Source organism: Marmota monax, unplaced genomic scaffold (assembly GCF_021218885.2).
Source record: "Marmota monax isolate L192 unplaced genomic scaffold, Marmota_monax_Labrador192_F-V1.1 WCK01_AAM20220418_F8-fsc00036, whole genome shotgun sequence".
NCBI lineage: Eukaryota > Metazoa > Chordata > Mammalia > Rodentia > Sciuridae > Marmota > Marmota monax.
This window is the reverse complement of record NW_026694491.1, coordinates 3,806,897-3,832,938: the sequence shown is the minus strand read 5'-3', so window position 1 is coordinate 3,832,938 and position 26,042 is coordinate 3,806,897. Positions and strand designations below refer to the sequence as shown.

Below are 26,042 nucleotides of genomic sequence, written 5' to 3'. Positions count from 1 at the left end.
GGAAGCATGTAGGCAAAAGAATAGCCAACACAATATTGAAAGAGAAGAACAAATTGAAGGACTGATACCACACCATCTCAGGATTTATATACAGCTATGGTAATCAAGTGTGATATTGGTGAAAGAATAGACAAATGAAAAATGGGACAGAATACATAAGCCCAGAAATAAATAGTCAGCTGATTTTTGACAAAGGGGTTAAAGCAATACAATGGAGAAGAAAAATAGTCTTTGTAATAAATGTTGCCAGAAAAATTAGACAACCACATGCTAAAAAATGAATCTAGACACAGACCTTATAGCCTTCACAAAATTAAATCAAAATGGATCATGTGACTTAATGTAAAATTCAAGACTATAAAATTCCTAGAAGATAACAGAAGAAAATCTAGATGACCTTGGGTTTGGTGATGACTTCTTATACAACACCAAAAGCACAATCCATGAAAGAAAGAATTCATAATTTAGACTTCATTAAAATTAAAAATTTCTGTTCTATGAAAGACACTGTAAAAGTGAATAAAAAGAGCCGGCACAGTGGCACATGCCTGTAATCACAGTGGCTCAAGAGGCTGAGGCAGGAGGATTGTGAGTTCAAAGCCAGCCTTAGCAACTTAGTGGGGCCCTAAGCAACTTGGTGAGACCTTGTCTCTAAATACAAAAAAGGGCTGGGAATGTGGCTCAGTGGTTGATTGCTCCTGGGTTCAACCCCTAATACAAACAACAAACAAATGAATAAAAAGATATTTCATAAACTGGAGAATATATATACAAAAGACATATCTGATACAAGACTATTATCCACAATATACAACAGATTCTTAAAACTCAACAAGAAGAAAAATAAAACCAACATGTTTTTAAAAGTGGATCAAAGACCCTAACAGACATCTCACCAAAAAAGATATGCAGATGGCAAATAAACATACAAATAGATTGTCTATGTCTTGTCAATCAGAGAAGTACAAATAATAATGAGATATCCTACATACCTATTAGAAAAACTAAAATCCAGAACACTGACAACATCAGATGCTGGCAACAATGTGGAGATGTGGAAGCAACACATTGGTTGCTGGTGGGAATGAAAAATAGGCAACACTGTGAGAGACAATTTGGTAGTTTCTTATAGGATTAAACGTACTCTTACCCTGTGGTCCAGAAATTATGCCAGTTGGTATTTACTCAAAGGATTTGGAAACTGTCCATATAAACACCTGCACATGGATGTTTTTAACAATATTATTCATAATTGCCAAAACTCATAACAACCAAGCTGTCCTTTAGAAAGTGAGTGCAAAAATAAAACAAATAAAAAAATAACAAATATTAGTGCTAAAAAGAAATGAGTTATCAACTATGAAAAGACATGGAGGAAACTTAGATGCACATCAAGAAATGAAAGAAGTCACTCTGAAAAAGCTACATATGGATGACATTCAGGAAAAGGGAAAACTATGGAGACAGTAAAAATAAAGGGGAAGGGAGGGATAGATAGAGGTAGCGCTGGATTTTTAGGGTGGTAAAACTGCTTTCTATGATAATGTTGAATATGTAAACCATGGATTTGGGGTGATAATGATGTGTCAATATTGGCTCATCATTTGTCTGGTGGTGGATGTTGATGGGGAGGGTGCTGTGCATATGTGGGGGCAGAGGATATGTGGGAAATCTGTATTTTCAATTTTGCTGTAAACCTAAAACTGCTCTAAAATAAAGTGTATAAAAAATGCATGTCAAGAGCTTCCATCAATGTCTGGCACATAGAAAGTAATAATTTTAACCATATATTTATTATTAACAATTAGACACATTGGAAACACTCAGCACAAGGTAAGTTTTAGGAATTGCTTACTAATTAATTGAGGTTTCCAGCTGACTTTGAAGATGTTGTTTTATTTTATGATTTTTACAGTGCCACCTCTTTGTTTAATATCTGGACCAAATACGCCCCCCGGCTGCCAGATGACTATTACAATGAAAAGCTTCTGAAGGTTGGAGATAGCCTTTGTCAAATGAAAGTAAGTGTGGCTGGAGGAAAAAGAGCCCAGATGAAACTTATCTGGCTAATTATTACTTGATATAATACCATCCCTATTATACATGATTTTTTTTTCCTTGGGAAAAAAAATATGTGAATACATGAAGATTTTAGTGAGGCCCAGAACAACAACAACAACAACAACAAAAATGTGTTTGCTTTTTAATTGTGTAGTTAAAATTCTCCAGGGACAAGAGGTTCCTGAAAGGACAGGAGCCTGGCTGGGGATGGGAAGGAGCTTAGCAGGTCTAACAGAGGGTGTGGTAGGTGCACAACAGGAAGTGCTGAGTCATCATGTTCCACCTTATACAAAGGAGCCCAGACACCACTTCCTGTTGTTTTTCCACATACTGGCCTTGCCCAGGGGACAGCCTTCATAGCTACTGGCCTTGCTGTTATGTTGCCCAGCGTCCTGTTTAAATAACTGAGCATTTGGATGTTTTGCTGTATGTGATTATAGGTGTCATTCCATACATGCCCTACTTTCTGCTCAGTATTTTATTCCAAACTGAGTTTGTGCCCTATTTTTAGTTTCATATGAATGTCTGGATCTTGGAATGCTGTGGACCTGTGGACTTGATTTGATAGGACCATGCTATGGCTGGGTTGTTAGTTAATCATAATGTGAATTTTCTCCTTAAGCTCTGGCATAGGTCCAGATTATTCTAAATTATATGAAGAGTTAGACTAAGAGTTACTTTATCTAGAAGGATAGAGGCCCAATATGGACAGTTCAGTTTCCTCAATCTTTGGTTTGTCAACTTAATTTTCTTCCTCCATTTATATTTTCATAACTTCAATCCTTTTGGTCTGGGAGGCAAATTCACCAAACACAGGATAAGATGTGGAAGAACTTTCATAATAAAGAACTAATATCTGTTTTCCTCTGCCTAAATCAGAGATAATCTTAGTCCCATGTTAATGGACCATGGTCTTAGAAACTTGCAAATACAGGGTTTGGAAAACTATAAAACAAGCAAACAACAACAAACCCATCTAGGTAAGATTCTATTTGTAAGCTATATTCATGTGAAGTGAAATAACAGTTTTGATGAGAATTAGAAGGGAGTCCACCTCCATCTTCACAGCTGAACTTCTCAGAAGTTGCTTAAGGGGTGTAAAGGAAGGTGGAGAGGGTATTTGTGGAGATATGAGGAAGATGTATGTCAGAAGTTGATAAAGCAAGTTGGTTAGGGTTGTTAGAAGCTAAGGATTCAATATCTCTGGCAGAAAGGCCTAGAGAAGAGAAGGCATTGTTAAATAAAAGGAGCAAAGAAAATGTTTTATCTACTTTTCACTGATGGGAGAGTTGGCCACTGAAGGTCTTTATAGTCCTGAAAATGAACTTGAATTGTATAGATTATTTTAATTTTAATAAAGATCATCTTGTGGAATACTCTTATTTTAAATGTATTTGAATTTACTATCTGAATAAAGTTAGAATGGGAAAGATTCAGAATTAGGGAGCAAATAACAACCAAATTAACAGGAATATAAACAGAACAGTGTTTGGCCATGGATGCCTCCCAAGGGGTTAGGTAGATGGACAGGCAGTTCACACCCAGGGCAGTTGCTTTTCCCAAGGCACAGAAGCAGGCGACGAAAATGAGGAAGGACCATAACAGATTCGTCCTTAGAGCACTGCTCATGTTCCCTACTAGAAACTCCCAGGACATTTCTACTCCATGGGGGACAGAAAGGAAGCATGTCTGTCCTGATGCAGCGTTCACCCCTCCCTCTCTCCAGCTTTACTAGGATGTTAAGGCTTCTTATCTCCTTCTCAGTGTATGTGGGTTACTACTGTCTGGTGATACTGGATTTCGAGTGTATGTAGATTTTACCATACACAAAGTAAGTATTCTCATCTTTGTGATCTTGATGGTCCCATGTCACAGTTGGCTTGTTAGCAGAATTAAATGAGATAATAACATACAAATGGCACAGTGCAGTGCTTGGACGATGGTGATGGTAGTAAAAGTAGTGATAGTGATAAGTAACATTTATACTCTAAAGAATAATATGAATGTTAATCTTAAAATGATATTTTTGAACTTTAATCAAGTCCTCTTTTTGCTTTAGGAATACAAACTGGCTCTTTGGCAGTGCTATGGAAGATATCTTCAGCAGTTTTGTACCAATTTTGATGAGGATAAAGCAGATGCGAGAAAATTCAAAACTGTCTTTTTTCCAAAAGGCTTTGGAGATAAAACTGCTGCACTTACAGTAAGATGAAAGAAACAGCTAAAATAGTCACATTTTATGATTAATTTTGTAATTATTAGTTTAGTTGGCAGCCTCTAATTTCATTTCACTTAGTATGGCATCTGGCCATGTGCTATAAGGTGCTTAATAAATGCTTTCCAGGCTGGATGAGAAAGTGAACTCATTAAACTTTGTTAATGATACCTTAGAGATTGTGTCAGTATAATAATTCATTCATCTAGCAGACACTTATTGTTTTTATAACTCTATTTGTAGAGTACTTTTAGTTAACAAAGTGTCTTGGAAAACATACTTGATCCTTACAATAACTTTATGAGTTAGATATTGTTATTACCCTATTTTACAGAAGAGAAAAATAAAGCCGATTACATAGTTAGTATAAAAAAGTGGCTCTTGAACTCAAATATAGATATTTTGATATATAGTTGTATACTTTATTTTTATTATACCAATATTATATTAACTGCTATTATTAATCCACCAGTTGAGCAATTACGGTGTGCTCGGTACTGTAAATGCATGTGTCAATTACCATCTTGCAGTCTCATTACAATACTAAAAGGTAGAACTATTGGGCATTTTTAAAATTTTTTTGCAGATGAAGAAACTTATTAGAAATTTAGAAAGTTTATCAGAGATTAAGAAGCCAGCCAAACCCACTCAAAGCAATGGGCAAGTTTGGTGTTTGATCAAGTCTGATTCCAAATCTATGTTATTCCAAATTTGATGATTATTTTAAACCTTAGAAACAGGGTATGGCTGGCTAATAATGAGTTCTCAAGGTGTGTTGGGGAACCACTGAATTGTTCCGTTTGGCTGTGCAGTAGGGCATACAGATGAGAGTACTAGGCAGTGGAGGGTAGCACTCCTTTGGGAGGAGAACTGAAAGCAAAAGTTTCCCCTATCCTCCCTGTATATGTAGCTCTCACTCTCTCTGCAATTCATTTTCACACTTGTCAGAATTAATTTCTAAAGGATAAATGGAATCACTTTATTTCACTGCCTTTTGACTTTGCCCTTGGGCTAAAGTCTAAATTCTTTGGAATGACATAGAACTCACCACCCCCATAGTCTCCTCTCTTATCGTAAATCTTTTTATCAAAACTCACAAAAGACATTGAATTTAGTGATCATAGTAGTTTCTTTAAGCATCCCTAATGTTGCGTGTGCCTGAAACACTTTTCCTCTGCCGAGAGCAGGAGCTCTTTCTTTCTCATCTTTGAGTCCCTCTTGCTCAGCAGAGTGTGGCAAACAAGCGCACAATCAACATTTGCTGGATGGATCGTGTGAATGGTGACAATCATGTCTGCATTGGTAGATTATAATGACATTGGGTGAGTTTACAGAAATTGATTTGATTCTATTTTTTTTAAATATTTTTTTTAGTTGTAGATGGACACAATATATTTATTCATTTATTTTATGTGATGCTGAGGATGGAATGCAGTGGCTCACCTGTGTGAGGCAAGCGCTCTATCACTGAGTTATAGCGCCGGCCCTAATTCTATATTCTTGATAATAAATATTTTGTGCTTTTTCCCTTTTGATTTGACTAAGGAAAGCTTAAGTAAATGGAGGTTTTAAAGGAATTTATATTTCTATACTAATATATTAAACTAATTAAGCCTAATTGTTTCTGTATTTTTTATATTTTGAGAAATGCTTTCCTGGGTTGTGTGAACCTTATTCATATTCTTATTTATATTTTTCCATATATTTCAGTTTCATGCTTTGAGTGCCAAAAATATTTGCAATTACCAGCTGCTCTGTGATGCTGATGTCAACCTGCAGAATAAAGAATCTGTGAGCAAGTGTCTGTCTATCTTGTTCTCCTTAAGGCTCATCATGGAGGTAGCTCTGCCACAAGATCACCTTTGTTGGATTATCTTCAACGGTATGTGCCAATCTGTTTTATTTTCCATTGATTCTCTCAGAAAGCTATTTAAATGCCAGGTTTGATAGTAACTTATTGCCTTGTGATTTAAAACATGCATTTCATGATATGATGGTGGTAGGTTTTTAAAATCATTTGTATTACATTTAGTTTATCCTCATAAACAGGGACTTTTAATACATGTTTTTAGGTTTCCCATTGAAGGAAGGGTCAGAGACTGAGGGGATAATCAGTTTTGTGCATATCAAAAGCAGAGACCACAGTTAATAAATAGGCAAGTGTAAGATCTAAGTAGAGGAGAGATCAAGTGGTCACAGCAGGTTAGAGTGATTGTAACCATCATCCTTTGTTGGTCTTCTCCTCAAAGACCTTGGCTAGTAGCTTTGGCTTTCTGTAAAGCAACTTCTCCCCCTAATTGTTTATTAGTGAGGAGCTCTGAGACCCCCCCCCCCACAAATATATATATTACATTTGTGTGCAAAGAAGTGAATCTTAGCTATAAAAAAGTAACATTTGTTTTTCTCTAAAGTTACATTGGGTCGCTTACTATATATTGTTCTCTGAATTGTGTGTGTGTGTGTGTGTTGTGTTGTTGGATAATATATTATTGAATAAAAAATAACAGTGACAGTGTGTTTGATGTGTGTAAGACCAGGGCAAAATAACTCTGAAGAAAATATATTGGATTTTCCCTCATTCCATGGCAACTGAAAGTGTATCTCATAGCCTCTTCCTTCCTCACCCATTCCAAATCATGTTTTGACATTTTGATTTAAATTACACTTCACATTTGCTCCCAGAGATGAGGCCAACTTGGATCAGATTTTTTTTTTGGCCCAGTGATTATTAAGCTTTTGTGCCTAATCATCCTCAAGAGGATCAATGGTTCTCTTGTTTGCCGCTGCCATCTCTCTACCCAAATTACTCAGATCTTGGCAGGGACCAAGGAGCAGGAGCAGCGATCCAGCGCTCAAAAGGTGGTGAGAAGCCCTATCATTGGCCTGCTGGAGAGGTAGGCAGCATGAATCCCTATCTTTAGTCCTTTTAAGATCAGATCAGACACAAGCAAACAAATCCCTGAAAGCCTTTTACTAGAAGATTAAATGATTTCTGTATCTTCTATATTCTTTCCTTAGTGTGATTTTTATTTACACATGTAGTATTGTGGCCTAGACTATTCTTTTTCCTCAGTTTTGCCCAGGATGGTTTTAGAATCTATCCAGATTCCTACATGTAAATCTAATTTGTGAATTCTCCCTGTTGAATTGTATTCCAGGTATTCATACACCCCTCGGGATGGGCACCTGGTTTGCCCTACCACAAATAATTCTGCAATGAATACCTTGCACTTGTCCTTTTATAGACCCATGTGAAGAGTCTTCTGGGATCTATGCCCATGAGTGTGATTTCTGGGTTTTGGGAGATATACATACTGCTTTTTATTTGTACTCACTACTGTCCCTGTTTTAATGTATTCATCTGAAATTCACTGAGTACCTCCCATAAACCAGGCATTGTCCTATGTGCTAGGGACACAGGAGGGGACAACAGATGAAAGCTCCATTCCTATGCTTGCTTCTACTGCAGGGAAATGATAAATCAAAACTAAATAGTGTTAGATGGTGATCGTACTATAGAGAAAAACAAAGGTAAGATAGAGGTGACTGGGGGCTGAGCTATGATTTTAAATAGCATGGTCAGGGGAGGTCTCCCCAGGTAATAGTTGAAGGCCTGAAGGAATTTGGGGAGTAAATTACTTGATATTTGGGGAAAGGCTATTCCAATTTAGGGATTAGCAACTGCATAGACCTTAAAGTATTGACAATTTAGAATTTAAGTAGTCAAAAATATGTTTAACTGAAAATGTCAAACACATTTGATAACCTTTTTCCTGAGACAAGTTACTCCATTTACTTTTAATCAACTATTATATATACATAGCCTTGGTTTCTTAAGATATTTAATCAATCCTGATTGTTTATGAAATTTGAGGAAGGGTACGAATATTGGATAATATTTTACTTTTCAACTAACCTGAACCCAACAAATTTAGACTCAGATTATTTTCATGGTGGCCATTTTTGGTGAAAAGGAGTCACAGGATCAGGCAATAACTCATTTTAGGGATTTGGTGCAAAATAAAACAGAACAAAACAAAACCAACTTCCAGAGATACCCTGAGATCATAAAGTTTGGTCTCTTTTCTATCCTATACCACTTACTCCTCTGGCTTCTGCAGTGAGAATTTGCGAGTCAGGCCAAGATCCTGAATTATTAAAGAAGAACTCAGTTATAGTCAGCAGCCATGAGGCTGGGGATACAGAGGGCCCTTGTCATTCTTGGAAGGCAAGCTCCTTAAGTTCCCTAGTTTCTCGTGTTTATTCAGGCTCCTGGCTTACACCTGAATCCCATGTTTTGAGGGGAGGCATATGTTTCCTGTGCCTAGCCTTACATGATGACTTTTTTCCCCCCTAGAAAGAAAAACAATTAATGCAGTTTTATTTTTAAAGATTAAAAGTAGAATGACTGACCTTGGGCTGGGCTGGTTGGGTTGTGGGCATGGAGTCTGGAGAGCTCTTCCCTTAGAAAAATTAAAATTATTGGTCAATAAAGCCACATTGAGATAATCATTTGGGGCTTGAGCTGTTAGTAGCCATGTATTTCTTTCCTAGGGGGGCTTAGGTAAAATAAATAAATACCTATCATGGGCACAGCCACATTTCGTTTCTGAGTCCTGGAATGTTAAGGACCAGTTGCATTTTCTATGATGTTTAAGATATTATAAGTATTTTAGATTATATTCAGCATATTTGCTGCTGATTTGATTAAATAATGTTTGTTCTACTTACAGGTATATTTTAATCAAGGAATATGTTTTGGAGCAGATGCTGTTTTCTCAGAAGTTTTTTAAAATTTAAACATGAACATAGGATTCCTAATGGTTGAATGTTGATGGTTTTTATGGAAAATATTTAGACTACTTGTCATAACTGCATGCCTTTTTAAACATGTTGCCATCTTTTGGGCATGTTTATAGCATCTTTGGCTTTGATGTACAGAAGAATGTATGGTGATGTCCCCCACTCCTTCCAACCCTGTACCAGCCTTCTCTCTTGGTGGTCTGATATAAAATCATACTTTAATGAAATGATATTTTTCATTAGCCTGTTTATAAGACATATCTTTAGAATGGGATAAATGTCTGTGAGACTGCAAATGAATATAATGTAGACTGTTATATGACTTTTAAATTATTATGAGTTCCCTTGTTGAGTATTGTGCCATGTTGATTAAATATGCATTCTAATTTTATTTGGAGATAAATCTTTAGTTTTTCAATCATAAGGAAACCAGGGGAAACAGTAACATTTTACATGAATTAATAAAAGCACAGTCTACATTATTTATGCTACTATTCTTTTGTTTAGTATATTTCAAAATCTGAATTGCCTTCAAAAATGAGACTAAAAGATTCCTGTGTCAAGATATTTTAAATATGGCCATATTAGTTATTTTCATGATTTTTGTCTATAAGTGACAAGAAAAATTATGATGATTATTAACTCTACAGTTTTAGACTTTCTCATGAGATTGTTTCTTTTGGGGACTACAGACTTATTAAACCACAGAAGTTATAATATACGATTTCCATTATTTGAGTATAAAATAAGTTAACATAATTTTTTTTTCCACCTAGGCACCATTTATATTTACACCATTTGCAGGAAACTGATGATCGTAGGTCAGTCCTCCAAGGTATGAAATGTCCTAACAAAGTATTTTCCCTTTACTTCCTATTTTTCTTAAGGCTTTCACCATACCATATATTGAATATAAAACAAAGAATTAATATAATTTAGTGAATACATATGTTATATGGTTTATTAGTCTTTGTTTTACTTTAATATTAATCAATAAAAATGTGGACAATAGAGTAATTCATGAAAAGAAAGGTCATTCCTAAAATTGATAGGTATTCTCCAGTGTCTCCATGGCTGCTAGACAGTCTTAACTTGTCATACTTGATACTGAACAAGGAGACCATCCCCTTGGGCTTCCTTGGGACAGTCCTATTTATGCTAGTCCTGAAGTAATTATTAATAGCACCCCTGTTCAATCTTATAAGTGTCCTGGTTTAGATGATAAACTCTGGCTACTCTATTTATATTATATGGTTCTTGGACTTTACTTATAGCCCACATGCTACTTGAGTGAACAAAAACCTAAAGGAGGGCAAGGAGACTTAATTTTATAATAAGTTTCTCACTTACCAGTCCTCAGTGCTCAGTTTTAGCTTGAGGAAGTTGCTGACATTTCTGTTCATTTCCCTGAAATGTTGGTGCACTTTCGTCGGCAGGAGACATGTATATTTTCTGCATTCATTTTCTAGTCATTTGGAATGTAGGCCAAGAAGGGTGAATATACTCCCATGGAGACCCTGCTGGAGCTGCTGTTGGCGTCTGAAACATTACTACTTTATTTTCCCTTATTGCTTGTGAAAGCTTATCCTGAATATTCTAACACACAGGAGAGATACCTTTTTTTCCCCTTAATTCTTCAAAACAGACAAATATCTTAAAAGTCAATAACACTTAAAAAAATAAAAATGGAAGCAAGATATTTGTATGCTCAATAGATAACATGAATGGTATGTTTTCTTTCCATTTTGTTCCTTGAGTTGAGAAGAACTTTATTACTGACAGTCACTTGAACAAACTCTGGGCCAGCATTTTGAGTGTGAATTAAACTGAGGGAATACTGTCCCACAGTATAATATAAATTTGGCCTACAGATTATTTGAGCAATTCCATATTTAGTTCCAGTTGAGTTCCTAAAAAGAATTTGTACACTTCTGTTGCACTTGCTGTAGCAACAAATACTGCTTCACAGAAGCCTTCATAGTTTGGTCTGCTCTGGTGTTTGCTTGCCAAAACTTTGAAGGGGCAGAGACATCTGTGCCAACATTTGACTGTTAGTGTTTGTACTTATTAATGTTGAGAGAATTTTAACTTAATGTGAAAATCATCTTAAAATAATTTCTTATTTATAACCTATGTAAGACATTTCCTCTCTCATGTAACTTGATTGTGTCTGAACAAATAAGTGGAGGAGGTCAGGCGTATGGTTCCAGTCTTGTAGGAGGGGAGTGGGGAAAGTGAGACATGCAAGAATTTTGGGGTGGGGAGTGGCTGTACAGTTGGTAGTTGAAGGTCAGGATGAAATTCTTTCAGTTTGTTCAATACAGCAGGTTTCAAGGAAATTAATACTTTTCACCCAGAAATTTCCAAACTCTGGTTGCTAAATTGATTCCTGGGCTGAAACTATAAATGGGCTTTAAATTTAAAAAAATTTTTTTTTGTTCTAATCAGTTATACATGACAGCAAAACCAAAGGCTGAATGTTTTCTCTGATAACTGGACACTAATCTATAAATGGGCTTTAATGGGCTCACTTAATGGAGTCAAACCTTGTGAGGTTCCACTGCATCAGAGACCTCCTGGTCTCAGGGACACTAACTCTGTAGTGACTTTAGAGTTCAAATCTTTTATAGCCTAAAATAGATGAAAACCAGACCAGGCTATTCTTAGTGTCATTCCAAAGCAATTTAAACTTCCATTTATATATCTAGGCATTATGGTTACCCTCTGTTATTACCAAGTCCATACTCTATACCAGGTACTGTGTGAAGGCTTTGCCTTCATAGTAATACCACAGTCTAAGATTAGGTGGGACTGTCACCACTTCCACGACCACCACCGTCATCATCATCTGTTGAATGAGTGCCTACCATCTGGTATGCTGAGCACTTGCATACATTATCTAATCCTCAGATGCCACTTTGAGAAAGGAGCTGTTATTACCTCCATCTTAATTTAATGGAAAGCTTAATTTGTTCAAGGTCACACATCTAGTTAGAGGGGTGCTGAGGCCAGAACCAATGTCACACTATACTAGCATTCGTCACCTTTCAAATAATGCATGTCTGTTTGCTAAATTGAATCCTGTCACAATCCTTTCCATTAGGTTTACCTGCTTAAGTGGGGTAACTGTTTGGGAGGTTTATTTATTTTTTATTTTTAAAAATATTACCCTCAATTCTCAAAGTGATCCTGAAGACTTGGACTAACCAGGGGCTTTTCCCCAGTTGGAACTCAATTTAGTGCTGAGGCAGGGCACCAATGTAAGCTTAAAGAATATAGGGATTTTATTTTAATGAAACCCTTTACCATAAATACATACGACAACTTTGCTTTTGTTTATAGAACAATCTTGATTCTCTTCTGGCATTTAAAACAAACTGTATATGTACTTGGCAAACATTAAAGAATACATAGAATCATTTCATTCTAAAAAAAAACCCTCTTTATTTCTGTTTCATTTTACTATAAAACTGAAATAGTTTGGTGAAGTATTTGGCTTGAACAGTAATTGTCAAGTTATTCCACACACCGTTGCACAAACTCCAAATCAACTTTGAAATTACTTCACTCTCATTTTCCTCAAATATAAATTGATATAAGTAAGTCTGCAGTGCCATCTTGTGGCTAACCTGATTGATGTGTGTGTGTGTGTGTGTGTGTGTGTGTGTTTTCCCTTACTGATAACCGAAACATGCTCTTGCTTGGTTTCAAGTTTGGGATGTGAATATAACTTGGGTTTTAAAGTATTTTTTTGTATACAGAGAATAGTCTTTATGTATCCCAATTATTTCTATTAATAGAAATAATTATTTCTAGCTTTTAGGGATAAGAAAAAAATGTCACAAATTAAGTCATTTTGAGAAATTAATTTTTCTCTTTGGGTACCAGGGATTGAACTCAGGAGGACTGGACCACTGAGCTATATCCCAGCCCTATTTTGTATTTTATTTATTTATTTAGAGACTAAGTTGCCTAGTGTCTCACCGTTGCTGAGGCTGGCTTTGAACTCGTGATCCTCCTGCCTCAGCCTCCAGAGCCACTGGAATGATAGGCATGCACTACTGCACCCAGCCTATTTTGGGAAATGACTTTTAATCTTCAAACTTGAAAGAGTTTTTAGGACTCCAAGTGGTTTTTGGTGAGCTTCTCCCCTTTGTCACAGCTGCTGTATGTAGTGGAAAGAATGTTGCACTTGGGACTTCAAAGTCCTCAATTCCAGTCCTGGTTCTCTTGCTTAGAAGCAGTTTAGCCTCTTGGAATCGGATTAGATTAAATTTAAAGTTCCTTCTGGCATGAAAATCTGTGATTTTCTTTAATTCTTATTCTAAAGACAAATCCGAATACAATATGAACAACTGTTAGCTGAAGCTATTTTTATTTTGAAATGTGAAATTTCTAATACCAGGAGCTTTGAGGGATTTTGGAAAGACATGTGGATTTGTAGGGGGTAATTTATACATGGCTTAATCTTATACCTCCAACCCCAGCCACAATGATTCAAATGCAAAAATCCAAATAGGGGCAGTGAGGGAACAGTGGATGTGAAAAAGTTCAAGAGGTGTGAGGACTGTGAATTTTTCATCAGTTCAAGGTAAACTCAGGCTGACTTATCCAGGATCAGGGCTGAATCTTTTTACCATCCTGTGGTCTAGTCATACCCTTAAAAGTGGGCATTGAATACCTGGAGCGAAGCTCCCGAAGACTAACTACGTTGGAGAAGGGAGGTCTGGAAATATTCAGGAATTTATCCTGGAGAGAGATCTGGAGGAGAGAGCAGGTTGCTTAGGTGTTTTCAGATTCTTGGAAGGCTGTACTTTGGCAGTTAGGTTTTGGATTATTTGGGATTGTTCCTGAAGTCATAACTGGAGGTTTATCAAGGTGGATTTTCTTTTAGTTTATGGAAGTACTTTTCATTTTGAAAACTGTCTTCTGCCACCATGTGGTGGGTTCCTTGTTAATGGACACAGGAGCTCTCAGGAAAGGGAGTTGTGGGGCGATGTTGGTGGGGGAGAGGTATAGAGTGGCTTTCATCTCTTTGAATCTATGATTGGTTGACTCCACATTTAGCATCATGAACTGAAACTTTTCAATGTAGGTTCGTTGATCAGTCAACAAACAACTACTACCTATCTGTTATCTACCAGCTAAAGTACAAGGGGCAGGGGCTACAGTAGTGAACAAGACAGACAAGGTCCTTTCCTAAGTGAATTTACATGCTAGTGAGAGATTCCAGGGAAGAGCAAAGAATATTATAATTTGTTGTCAAACTCTGATCTGCTTCCTATAGTTTCTTTCCTTTGGAATCAAAACTGCCCAGACTGTGGGGAATTCTGCCTTTTCAGCCTTCTTTCCCTTGGATTTCTGCTGAGCTACTTGTGTATACATTATAGACCCTGTCTTTGAGGACTCAAAGATGATAGTGGGGTCTAAATATTATTGGTGATTTTAAGTTTACTTTTAACTACTAAACAATCCTGCCAAGCTGGTAGTTTTGCTTTATGCATGTGAAGCTGAAGGATGTCAATGATTTACCTTTTCAAGGTGGGTCATTGACCCACTACAGATATATTTTTAAAAAATATTTCCTCAACTACTGAAGATCTACTTGGTTTTTGGAAGAGAGGCTTTATTCTGTTGTACAAATTTATTATCATTATTCAAGAATCCAGGATACTTGTCAGCTCTCCTGTGACTGGTTCTGTTGACTTCGAGGTTGTTTATGGAATTCATTTAATAATACTTGAGAATATCTGCTATGTACCTGGCCATATTCCAGGTACTGCTGATATAAAAATAAATAAGGCACTGTTCCAGTTCTCAAAGAGATCACAGTTTAATTTTGGAGTCACACATGTAATGTTAATGCAATTGGATATGATGTGTGATTCAGATAAACATCCCTAATCTGAAAATCCAAAATCCTTCTAAATCTAAAACTTCTGAGCACCAACAGGATGCCACAAGTGGAAAACTTCATATCTGATCTCATGTGATGGGTCAAATATATTTAGATGCAGTAAATATAATGTGTGAAATTACCTTCAGACTATGCATGTAAAGTGTATATGAAACATAAATAAGTTTCGTGTTTAGTCTTGGGTCCCATCTCCCAAATATTTCATTATTATAATGCAAATATTCCAAAATGAGAAGATATCCAAAATCCAAAGCAGTTCTGCTCCCAGCGTTTTGGATCAGAGATAATTAATCTGTACATATGTGCATAGAAATTTATGTGGATAATATGTATACACATAATATGTAAACACAGGAGGTATCCTAAGAGTCCAGGGAGACAGGTCGTCACCTACTTGGTGAGGGCTGGAATACTCATGGATAGAATTTAGAATTTGAGATTCTGACACATTTAACTCAACAGATTCTTATTTTTACCCCAGTAATATTTCTTATAATAATATGTGGAGCAGAAACCACATTTCCTTTCTTATATTAAATCAAGTGAAAAACAATGTAATCCAGTAAACCTTTGAGCTTTTGGAATCTTTTTGAAGAAAGGGTAAAGATCACAGTCATAGTGTTTCCCTATCAAGCGTTTGTGAGAAGAATTTGTCAAGGAAGAATTAACCAGTGGATTTGTAGGGAAAAGCCATTCAGCTAGAAGAGCATCAGAAGCTGTTATGTATGTTCCTATGGACAGAGCAGTAGCCTTGTGATCCTTCTCCCACGATTATGTTTCAAATTGTACCTTTGAAATAATTATGTTGGTAATAAGCAGAATGCTTGCAACATGCCAAATACCATACTAGTACGTATTCATCTCTTTCTCCATAATAGCTCTGCTGTGTTGTGATCAGGAGAGGTAAAATTGGGACTGGAACCCAGATTTATTTGATCTTTTTTTTTTTAATTTTTGTTTTTTTAATATTTATTTTCTAGTTTTCGGCGGACACAACATCTTTGTTTGTATGTGGTGCTGAGGATCGAACCCGGGCCGCACGCATGCCAAGCGAGCGCGCTACTGCTTGAGCCACATCCCCAGCCCGATTTATTTGATCTTAATTTTTGTTTCTCCTAAGCATCGCTGAATCCCAGCCTTTCCTATTTTCTTTATCTTCCTATACTAGAATAAGATCCTGGTTCCAGGCCAGCCAATAACAATTGTATCCTTGGAGGGAACTCCTGGACTAATGTTGGCTCTTGATACATTTTAAGAAAAATGAGCTGGACTCACAGGTTGAGTTTAGGAGCTAAGAAACATGTTCCAAAATGGCTATCTTGAGATCCTGAGTTCTCTGAATTATTCTTTAATATTGGTTTTCTCTTGACTCACTGTTAATGGTATTTTTTGGTTTAAGTCGTCAGCACCTTCTGCTCACCACTTAGAATTTGGTGATATTCAGCAGAATCATCATTAAAATGGCCATAAATTCAATTGTGCCCTTTGTTTCCCAGGCCTTGGAATACCTGCTGTGGGCCAGCATGTGTATGGAGTCCTCGGTCTCGCTCCTGTCGGTCAGGTACTTGACATGGAGAGCCACCCTTTACACCGCTGTCTGCCAGTGCTACTATGACTGCCAAGGGGGTGTCCATGGGGAGGTAGGTGACTTAAATTCTGGTGGTTCTGACATTTGAAATACAGCTTATTTGGCATTTTCTTCTTTGGGATGCCCTCAAGAAAACAAAACAAGACAAAAACAACCAAAGAATTGAAATGAAGCCAGGGCATCAGTTCCAGCCTTTATTTGAAGCAGTCTGCGTGGCCGTTCCATGCTGTTGATTTCCTGCTGTACTTTCTGCTCTTTCCTTTATGCTCAATTAACTTCCACCCTCTTCACCTGTCTTCTGAAAATAATTTCTAGTATCTTTCTTTCCTCCTTTTGTTCACACATGTAAGTCCTTTCCTGTTTAGCTTTGTATTCGGTACCACCTGTTTTACATTGCGTCTCCTCTGCTTCCAGCCGCTGTTATTACATTCTGTTTTTTTTTTTCTTTGTACTTGAAATGCAACTTACCTCAGCAGGGGCTTCCATTGGCTCCTGCAGTATCTCTGTGTACAGTAAAAAGGGGGTGTAGCTCAGTGGTGGAGTGCATGCTTAGCACTCTTGAGGCTGTGAGTTCCGTCCCCAGCACCATGGGGGGAGGGAGGTCAATTTTTCTATAGTATTTGGTATTGAGTTGGTTACTGGGCCAGATCTTGGTGAAAACTGGAAACAGGCACCCCTGCCTCTGGGCCAAGAGTGTACGCGGGAGCTCTCAGTCCTTATTCAATAGCTTGGTCTGGAAGTCTTATGCAGGACACAGCCCTCAGAGCTGCACAAATACCTGCTTGTATTCTGTTCACAACCACAAATAAATCATCTGGCTTAACTGAAGGTTTCTTTACATTAGTTTTTCCCACCTGGACTAATTCTGAAGTGTTGGAAGGCAGTGGCCTCAGGGCAGAAGAATAGACTAATTCAACCCTCATGGGGAACTTTTATAGCCCAGGATACATTCTAGAAACTATTCACCATACATGGATAGTTATCTTTAGTATACCAGGGGTGGCACATTTTGTTCTATAGATATTAACATTATCAGGGAATGAAACATTTGTGGAGTTTTGATCATTTGATGGCTGCTGGAATTCTTGCTAATTGAAGAATTTAACCCTCCATGCATGTAAATATGCAGTTGGTCTGGAAGCATCTTCATTAAAAATCATAAATTACGAATAAAATATTGCAAAGAAATGTTAAAATAATTGGCATGAATGCTTATTATTGAACTCTAACATCTCTTTTAAACTCTTGTTATTCTCTCTAGAGAATTATAAATTGGTGACATGATTAGATAAGACTACTTTCTTCCCACCTTCCCTTCCTCAGATATTTATTCAGTACTCCCTGTATCCTGGGTATTGGGGTGCAAAATGAATGAGACCTTTAAGGACCTCACAATATAGTGGACAGTGTGAACGATTGAATAGATTATACAGTATGTTATAATAGGAAGGTTAGGATTTGAGAAGAGAACCTGAGGATGGTTGTGTGTGTGTGTGTGTGTGTGTGTGTGTGTGTGTGTGTAAGTAATGCCAAGGAAATGACAATCTGAAGGTACTATCTTACCTTTATTTTAGCTTTTTTTGAACTTCATGATTTATAAATTTAGCCTGTGTGACAGTTTATAAGTTTAGACCTGTAGAGTTTAGTGGTACTTAAAGAAAATGATAGACTGGATAGCTACTGTATTACCAGGAGTCAGCAGCAGCCTGCAGTTTAATTCACAGATTAAATCAAGTGTCTAGGATGACAAAACATATTATCTTCATACATTTTTAATCACTGTGTTCTAACTTATTATGGACTGAATTTATTTTCATTGCGCACAGGCATTTGCTCGGCGTGGATTAGCTAAAATTGATGAGTTAAGGCAACTGGAATTAATGAGTTCTTCACAATCACAGGATGAATCCAAAAGATATTTTAGAGAGGCTACAATAAAGGTATAAAAATTTCATGAAATAAAAGAAATTTACTGCACTTCACAGTTGATTAGGTACTTAATAGTAGTCGTGAAGAAATGTGTCCCATGATTACTTCATATATTCTTCTGTTGGAGGCAGATGGCGGTGATGATCTTCAAAAGAGGAGTATTTGAATCTAGAAGAAAAGTCAAAACTATCTTTAGACCAAAGATAAGACTTAATCTAAAGGAAGCTCAAAGTGTAAGTCTAAAAATTCTTCTCTATTTAAGACTCTTTTTGCAGTGCATTTGTATTATTATTCTGTATTTTCTAATAGTCATCAGTGATTAAATCCTGCCCTAGATTCTCTGCACCAATAGGCAAATAGTGAGAAGAATGTTTTCCCACCTTAGATATGGCTTCACTGTCTTCCTTTCTCTAAAATGTTTTTCATTCCTTAGCACAATCCTGGTTTTGCAATGTTAAGATGAGAGGGTAAGGGAGAGCCTGGGAAAGGTGTGAATGAACAGGGTCTTGCAAATGAGCAGGCTTCTGACTTGGTCTGCATGGGCCCTTGCTTTGACTGCTTAGTGTTGGTTTAGTGTGCTTTGAAGACAGAAGGAAGAGGCATCCATTCTAATCGCTTTCGGGTTTTCCTTTGGGAGCGTTCAGGAACTAGGTTATACTGCAGCAGAAAACAGGCCTCACACCTTAGGTGGCTTAAAACAGGTGATTTCCCCCTGGAGCCTGATACTGGTAGAGTTATCAGGGCTCTGAACTTCTGGCAGCTGCTCAGGGCCAGGCTGAGCAGCAGCACTCATTTATAAAATTGTTGATCTGGAAGGGAGCTCTGGAAGATCCTGCCTGGGTCATGATGCTCTGCATGGAAGTGACTTGAGCCTTTTCTTTCATGTCACAACTAGTCACACAGCCCCTACCAAAAACGTGTATCTTTGGCAAATAGCACTAGGGACTGTCACAGGGGAGGGAGTGAGATGAAGTTATGCCTTGTGGGGGTCCCCGCCCCCCTTTGCCTTTCTGAGCTCCATATGATTCAAGGTCCAGTTTGGTATCTCTTGGAAGTTGTCCCTTACTGTCTTATATGGCCACCAACTCTCTTCTGGGACTGAAAATGAAAATGAGGGGGAAGAAGATGAGTAGTTTTCAAGAGAAGAGTTACTGAGTCTCAGAACCTGGAGGGGACTTGGGAAATCACCTAATTCAGCTCTTTTCTGCTATGGATGATTAAAATGAAGCTTGGAATAATTAAATTACTGGCTCAACCTTACACGCTAACTGCTGGCAGAAAGAACTACAATGAAAATCTGTGTCTCAGTCCAGTATTGTCTCACTGCTCCAAGAACTGGGCTGTTTCTCCTCAGTTTTTCTTATGACATTTAGAAAATATTCTTTTTCTTCTTTTAAAGAAATCAAGATAATTAAGTACCGATATTTGAACATGGTACTGTTTGAATGTGATTTTAGTGTTTCTATATTGAATACCCAGCCTAGAAGTACATATCATATATTCCTTTAAAATCCTGTCCCATACTGATCAATGGTATGTAACTGGTGACAGTGATAACTTAACAAATCATAGTTGCCTTGAATGAACTGCTGGTATTGTTAAATAATAATGCTGTTGTTTTTGTGAGAGGGTAGGGCGTATTTTTTTTCCTCTCAGCAAACCAAAATTCAATATTGTCATCAAGATTGTCATGACTTAGCACATTAGGACTTACAGTCATCCTGATAGTAAAATAAAATAAACTTTCAAAGAAAAATGTATAAAATTCCATTTAAATTACATTAAAGGCTCATTTATTCCTGGTTTCCTTCAAGATGATTGTGCTATGAGAAATTCTGGTGCTATGTTTTTTTTTAGAAAACAATTATAATTGTTTAGTGGGTAGTTTTGACAGAGATTAGCTAACAGAGATTAGCCCTTTTAAAAATAATGTCATATTACCTTGACATGTATTGCAGAATGTCCTACTTTTATAAGTATGAAATTATTTTATTATGTTTTCACAAAAATAAAGAAATTTCAATATACCTTACATCTATTTTTGAGAATACTTCTGTTTGTAATTCATTTCTTTTCTCACAATAAATTATTTTGACTTTCAAAATATTTTTTTGAAGAACTACTAATTCAGACTCCTAAAGATGAAACATTTAGTGATTCATTCAATAAAAATTTTAAAAATATCTGCTATGTGAGCAAGATAGGTGAGATTACATTTTAGTGGAGAAACTATATAATACATAAACAAAATTATATCTTGTGACAAGTTTTAAGAAGAAAATAATGGTGGTGGGGACTAAATGACTTATACATAAAATTATTCCTGCACACAGTAGGTCTTCAGTAAATATTAGCTATTATGCTTGTTTATTTATTATTCACTCATGCATTCAACCATCATGTGTTGAATACCTGTGTTTTTAAGTATAGTGCAATACTGAAAAGACTAAGTCACAGTCTTGGCTTTTTGAATGGTCTTGGAAAAGGAGAAGAGAACATTCTGAGTAAAGAAGCAGAGCATGATCATAGTTTTGAGGCCAAAGTAAGCAAAGTTAGTTGGGGACAAGAAGTGGATTTCAAGTGGGGGAGGTGTAGTATGTTGGAGAGTTAGCATAGTATATCTCATGGAGTAGATTCATGGAGACCACAGCATTTAGAGGTGGAATGGACTATGTGGGTTGTGTCATTTAGACTCTCATCCATTCTAACATTTTGAAAGGTTGTATAATATATCCTAAGCAGTAGATTGTAACCCAAATTGTCTATTTTTTACTGCTATTACTTTAGTTATTTCCAATTTTTATTATTATAAATATTGATGTAACTTACATCTTCAGGAATGCTATTTTTTCTTTCTTTTATTTCTTATGGATAAAATTTAAAATGTAGAATTTCTGAATCAAGGCATACAAATATTTTTATTTCTCTTGGCATATAGTGCCAAAGTGTTTCCAATATGGGTACTCTTATTTTCAAAGTGGTAACTTGCATGTACCAATTTTATTGCAAGGTATTATTATTTTGATATTACTTGTTGGAACTTTTTTTTATTAAATCAGTTAGCAAATTTAAATGTGTTTGGATAATTCAGTTATACAATTGAATGCCTTGTCATTTTAACCTTATTTCTTTGATCCTTTCGCTTACAAATGTGTTTACTCTTTTTATCTCCTTTTTAATGATTTCTTTCAATCTATTGATCTACTAGATATTTTACTCTAAGATATATTTGAATGGACTCATTAACTTATTATTTTTATAGAAATTCATATTTCATTTGTCATACTTGACAATCCATTATTTTTATTGCTTCAGCTTTATATTTTATATTTACATTTATATTTACATTTTTATAGATATTATAAATATTTCTATTTTAAAATATTTTACTTAGTTTTTGTCTATAGTTCTGATAAATGTTCTATTCCTATTTTTGCTTATTTTCTATTATATTTTTGTGAACAAATTTATTCTTTTCACCAACTGGTGAAAAACTGGTTTCATTTTGAATACTTCTAATTATTAGAAAGTTCACTGTGCTTTTCGAATATATATACTTGAAAGCTCTGCTTTAATCTACAATACAAATCTTAGAAGAAGCCCTTTCCTTTCTTTATAAGGAAAGAAAGGGCAAAGCATGGAGGTCAAGTTTTATTGAGTTTTTAGAGAAGCTGAAGCTGGGAAGCTGATGTTTGGGCGGAAATAGTCCAAAGCCTCAAGAAGAGGAAAAAAAAAACCAAAATAAACAAACAACAACCCCCCCCCCCCAAGAGAATTATGAAAAATATGGTTGGTATTTTACCTGAATATGGATTCTAGAAATGCCAACTAGAGCTACTGGTCTTAACTTCCAGGCAACCTAAATGCAGAGAACAGGCCATTTGTCAGATAAAATAAAGTGTGGAGGTGGGCCATCTGCAGGCGGTGAAGCCATTCCAAGGCAGTACAGAGCAGAGCGGCTGGGAACTCAGGCCTAGTCACTAGCTTATGAGAACACAGCTGATCAGCTCTTCCTTAAGTTAACTACCACAGGTCTAGTTACTTATTATGTAAATCATTGTTTCAAATTTGAGATTGAGGGGCTGGGGATGTGGCTCAAGCGGTAGAGCGCTCGCCTGGCATGCGTGCGGCCCGGGTTCGATCCTCAGCACCACATACCAACAAAGATGTTGTGTCCGCCGAAAACTAAAAAATAAATATTAAAAAATTCTCTCTCTCTCTCTCTTTAAAAACAAAATATTTGAGTTTGAGACATTCTACATTAGAATTTCCTGCAGTGCTTAGAAACAGTGCCCTACCCAGATCTATGGCATGTCTGGAGATTTGGTCTTGAATCTAAGAAAAGCACCCAAGTGATAGGCCACCGAAATTTTCGTATTGGTCCCTTAAGGCTGTAATTAAGGTACCACAAGGTGTATGGAGATGAGGCTGCCTTAATAAAAAGACCAAAATAAACAACCTTGGAAACACAAACATAGAAACAAATGGCAAAGTCTTGATGTAATAGCAGCATGACATAAACTTAAATGGAGTTGAGTGACATCTCAAAAAATGGAAACCCTAGAAGCAGCCATTGCACTGTTAAACTACCTTTGTCTTTCAGTGTTAGATAAATGAACATTATTTTGTTTGCCTTGTACAATGGACTGTATATTTTTTTAATTCCAGTTGCCGTGGCCACGTACCATCACAGACCGGCTGTTAGATGAAATGTTTGATAGCTCCGCATCCCGCTTTCTGGCTGTCTTGGAGGCTCTTTCTGATCCAAACAGGCGAATACTACAAACTGGTCCTGTTGTATCTGATGAAGTGGAACTTCGTGATGTTGTCTCAGAACTGTTTATAGCTGGGAAAGAACTTTTAATAAGTAAATAAGATATTAAGATACTATTTTATGGTAGCCATGATTAACAAAAATTTTAACATGATAGTTATGAGAAACTGATAAAGAATTTATGCATTTTATATATTGACCTTGAATTCAGCAACCTTGCTTTAATCAATTGATAATTCCAATAATAAAATTATATCCTTAGTTCCAATTTTTAATCTTTTAACTTCTTTTTTCTTTCATGTCTTGACTCCTGCGCTGGTTAGGATCTTCAGTGAACACATGGGAAAGATGTGGTGTCTTCAGTCATCCTTGTCTCAATTTTGATCTTAGATGGAACATTTGCAGCATTTGACCATTAGTTAAAATATTTGCTTGGGACCTGAGGTGTAACTTAGTGGTAGAGCACATGCCTAGCATGCGTAAAGCCCTGGGTTTAATCCCCAGCACTGAAAAAAGAAGATGTAAAGATATTTGCTAAAGAATTTTTATAGAGAGCCTTTTCAGATCAAAGAAGTTTCTTTTATTTGTGGTTTTTCAAGTGTCTTTTATTATTTGATTTTTATTTTATTTGAATATTTGTTGAATTTTATCAAAAGTCTTTTCTGTATTTATCAAGATTCACTGTGTTGACCAAAGGGCTTTCTCTTTTATTTCTATTAATATGGTGAATTGCATTGAATGTCTAATTTTTAGCTATCTTGTATTTTTGGAATAGATCTAATTTCTAAGTGAGGATTTGACTTTTTTATATATTGCTTGATTTGTTTGCTAGTGTTTACTTCATTTTTGCTTATTTGTTCAAGAGAGAGATTTTCATTTCTTATGAGGTTATTTTTAGTTTTGGCCCTCAAGAACATGTTGGTCCCATAAAGTGAGTTGAGAACTGTGCTCTCTTCCTTTATTGTGTGGAAGAGTTTGTGCTAGATTGATGTTATTTCTTCTCAAATGTTTGGTTGAATTTACTGGTAAAATCATCTGGACTTGGAATTTCCTTTGTGGAAGTTTTTAACTATGGATTCAATTTCTTTTATAAATATGAAATTATTCAGCTTTCATTTTCATTCTTTTTCTAAATTTTTTTACCAGTTTGATAAATGGTATCTTATACCATTTATCCCTTGAAAATTTTATATTTTAACCAGTATTTTACAATTTTTGTCAGAGTCATAATACCTCATTATGATCCTGATTTCTGTAGCTCTGCAGTGGTGTCCTCTTTTTCATTCCTGATCTTGGTCTGTTTGCTTTCTCCCTTATTTCATCAATTTTACCAGGTGTCTACAAATTTCATTACTGTGTATATGGTGTGCATTTGTGTGTGTCATGTGTGTTGGTGTAGTCTGTGGTGTGTGTATATGGGGTGTTGATGTGTGGTGTGTGTGGCATGTGTATGTAGTATGTTTGCATGTGAAGTATGTGGTGGTGTGTTTGTTGTGCATGTGAGTGTATGTGTGTTGAGAGTAGGTGTTTGTGGTGTGTGCCATTTGTGTGTGTGATGTGTGTGTGGTATGTTAGGTTTGTTGGTGTGTGTAGTATGTATGTGTGTATTGTGTGTGGTATGGATGTCTGTGGCATGTGCATGTGGTGAACATGTGTGTAGTGTGGTATGGGGCATGTGTGTGATTTGTGATGTGTATTGTGTGTGATGTGTGTGATATGTACATATAGTGTGTGTTGTATTATGTGGTATATACATATGGTGTATATGTGTATGCAGTACATGTGTTCGTGGTGTTGGCATGCCTGTGGCATACATGTGGTGTGTGTGTGTGTGTCTGGTGTGGTGTGTGTAATGTAGGTGTGTGTGATGTGTTGGTATGGTTTGTATGTGGTGTGTAGTATGAATATGTGTATGTGGCATGGTGTGTATATGTGTGTTGGTGTGGGGTGTGCAGATATGTGTGTGGTATGTGTGCAGAATGTGTTGTGTTGGTGTGTGTAGTGTATTTGCCATGCATGTGTGTGGAATGTGTCATGCGTATGTGTGTTGTGTGTGCTGTGTGTGATGTGGCATGTGTGTAAAGCATGGTTTGTGTATGTGTTTTGTGTGATATGGCATAATTCTGAGTGTGGTTGTATGAGTGGTGTGTATGTATTCTGTCATTTGTATGTGGCGTGTGTACATTGTGCATTGTGTGTGTGGTGTGGCATGAGTGTATATATATAATTGCATGTGTGGTGTTGGTGGAGATTGTGTTTATGTGTGGTGCATCTGTGGTACGACATGTGCCTCTGTGTGGTTGTATGTGTGTGTGTGGGGTGTGTGTGTGTGTGTGTGTGGTGGTGGTGGTGTGCCTGTGCACTCATCTGAAGGCAGAGAGCCTCTGGTGCCAGTTTAGGGCTTATCTCTTAAAAAAAAAAATCAAGTTCTTGGTGAGAATTTCCTTGACTCAAACCCTAATGATTGCCCCCTCTGTATCTTCCTTTCCAAGGAAGGGCGGTTCCTCCTCCTCTTCCTCTCTGTCTGGCAGTTATTTCCTTCCAGGCAATCACTTTATCTCACTTCCTCATTCAAGCTTCCTTACTATATGTTTTCTCCTTGGTACAGTTAGATTTATTAAAGGAATTGGCTATTTTCACTGTTCTAAATTCTTTTCTTGAAATTTATGTATCAGAAAACTTCAGCCCCTAACACTCCACAGAGAATGTCCTGGACAACCTCATTGCTTATTCGAGGGTCACTTTTCCTCTTCAC

The 26,042-nt window shown here is 36.6% G+C and overlaps 1 protein-coding gene across 4 annotated transcripts in view; it reads left to right on the top strand.

Annotated features, from left to right (window-relative positions):
• Cfap54 (cilia and flagella associated protein 54) overlaps window positions 1-26,042 on the top strand; it is a 295,409-nt gene that overhangs the window by 14,055 nt on the left and 255,312 nt on the right. For 3 of the 4 annotated variants that reach the window (XR_009224446.1, XM_046419397.2, XM_046419399.2), the window contains exons 2-9: window positions 1,916-2,021; window positions 4,121-4,264; window positions 5,987-6,158; window positions 9,856-9,914; window positions 16,493-16,636; window positions 18,411-18,524; window positions 18,645-18,746; window positions 23,182-23,380. Coding sequence is in view for 3 of the 4 variants with exons in the window: in XM_046419397.2 (XP_046275353.2) it covers window positions 1,916-2,021; window positions 4,121-4,264; window positions 5,987-6,158; window positions 9,856-9,914; window positions 16,493-16,636; window positions 18,411-18,524; window positions 18,645-18,746; window positions 23,182-23,380 (1,040 nt within the window). In the remaining variant the exon portion in view is untranslated. Of the gene's footprint in view, window positions 1-1,915; window positions 2,022-4,120; window positions 4,265-5,986; window positions 6,159-9,855; window positions 9,915-16,492; window positions 16,637-18,410; window positions 18,525-18,644; window positions 18,747-23,181; window positions 23,381-26,042 lie in introns of those variants that run through there. The other variant, XM_058571287.1, reaches the window with a different exon arrangement.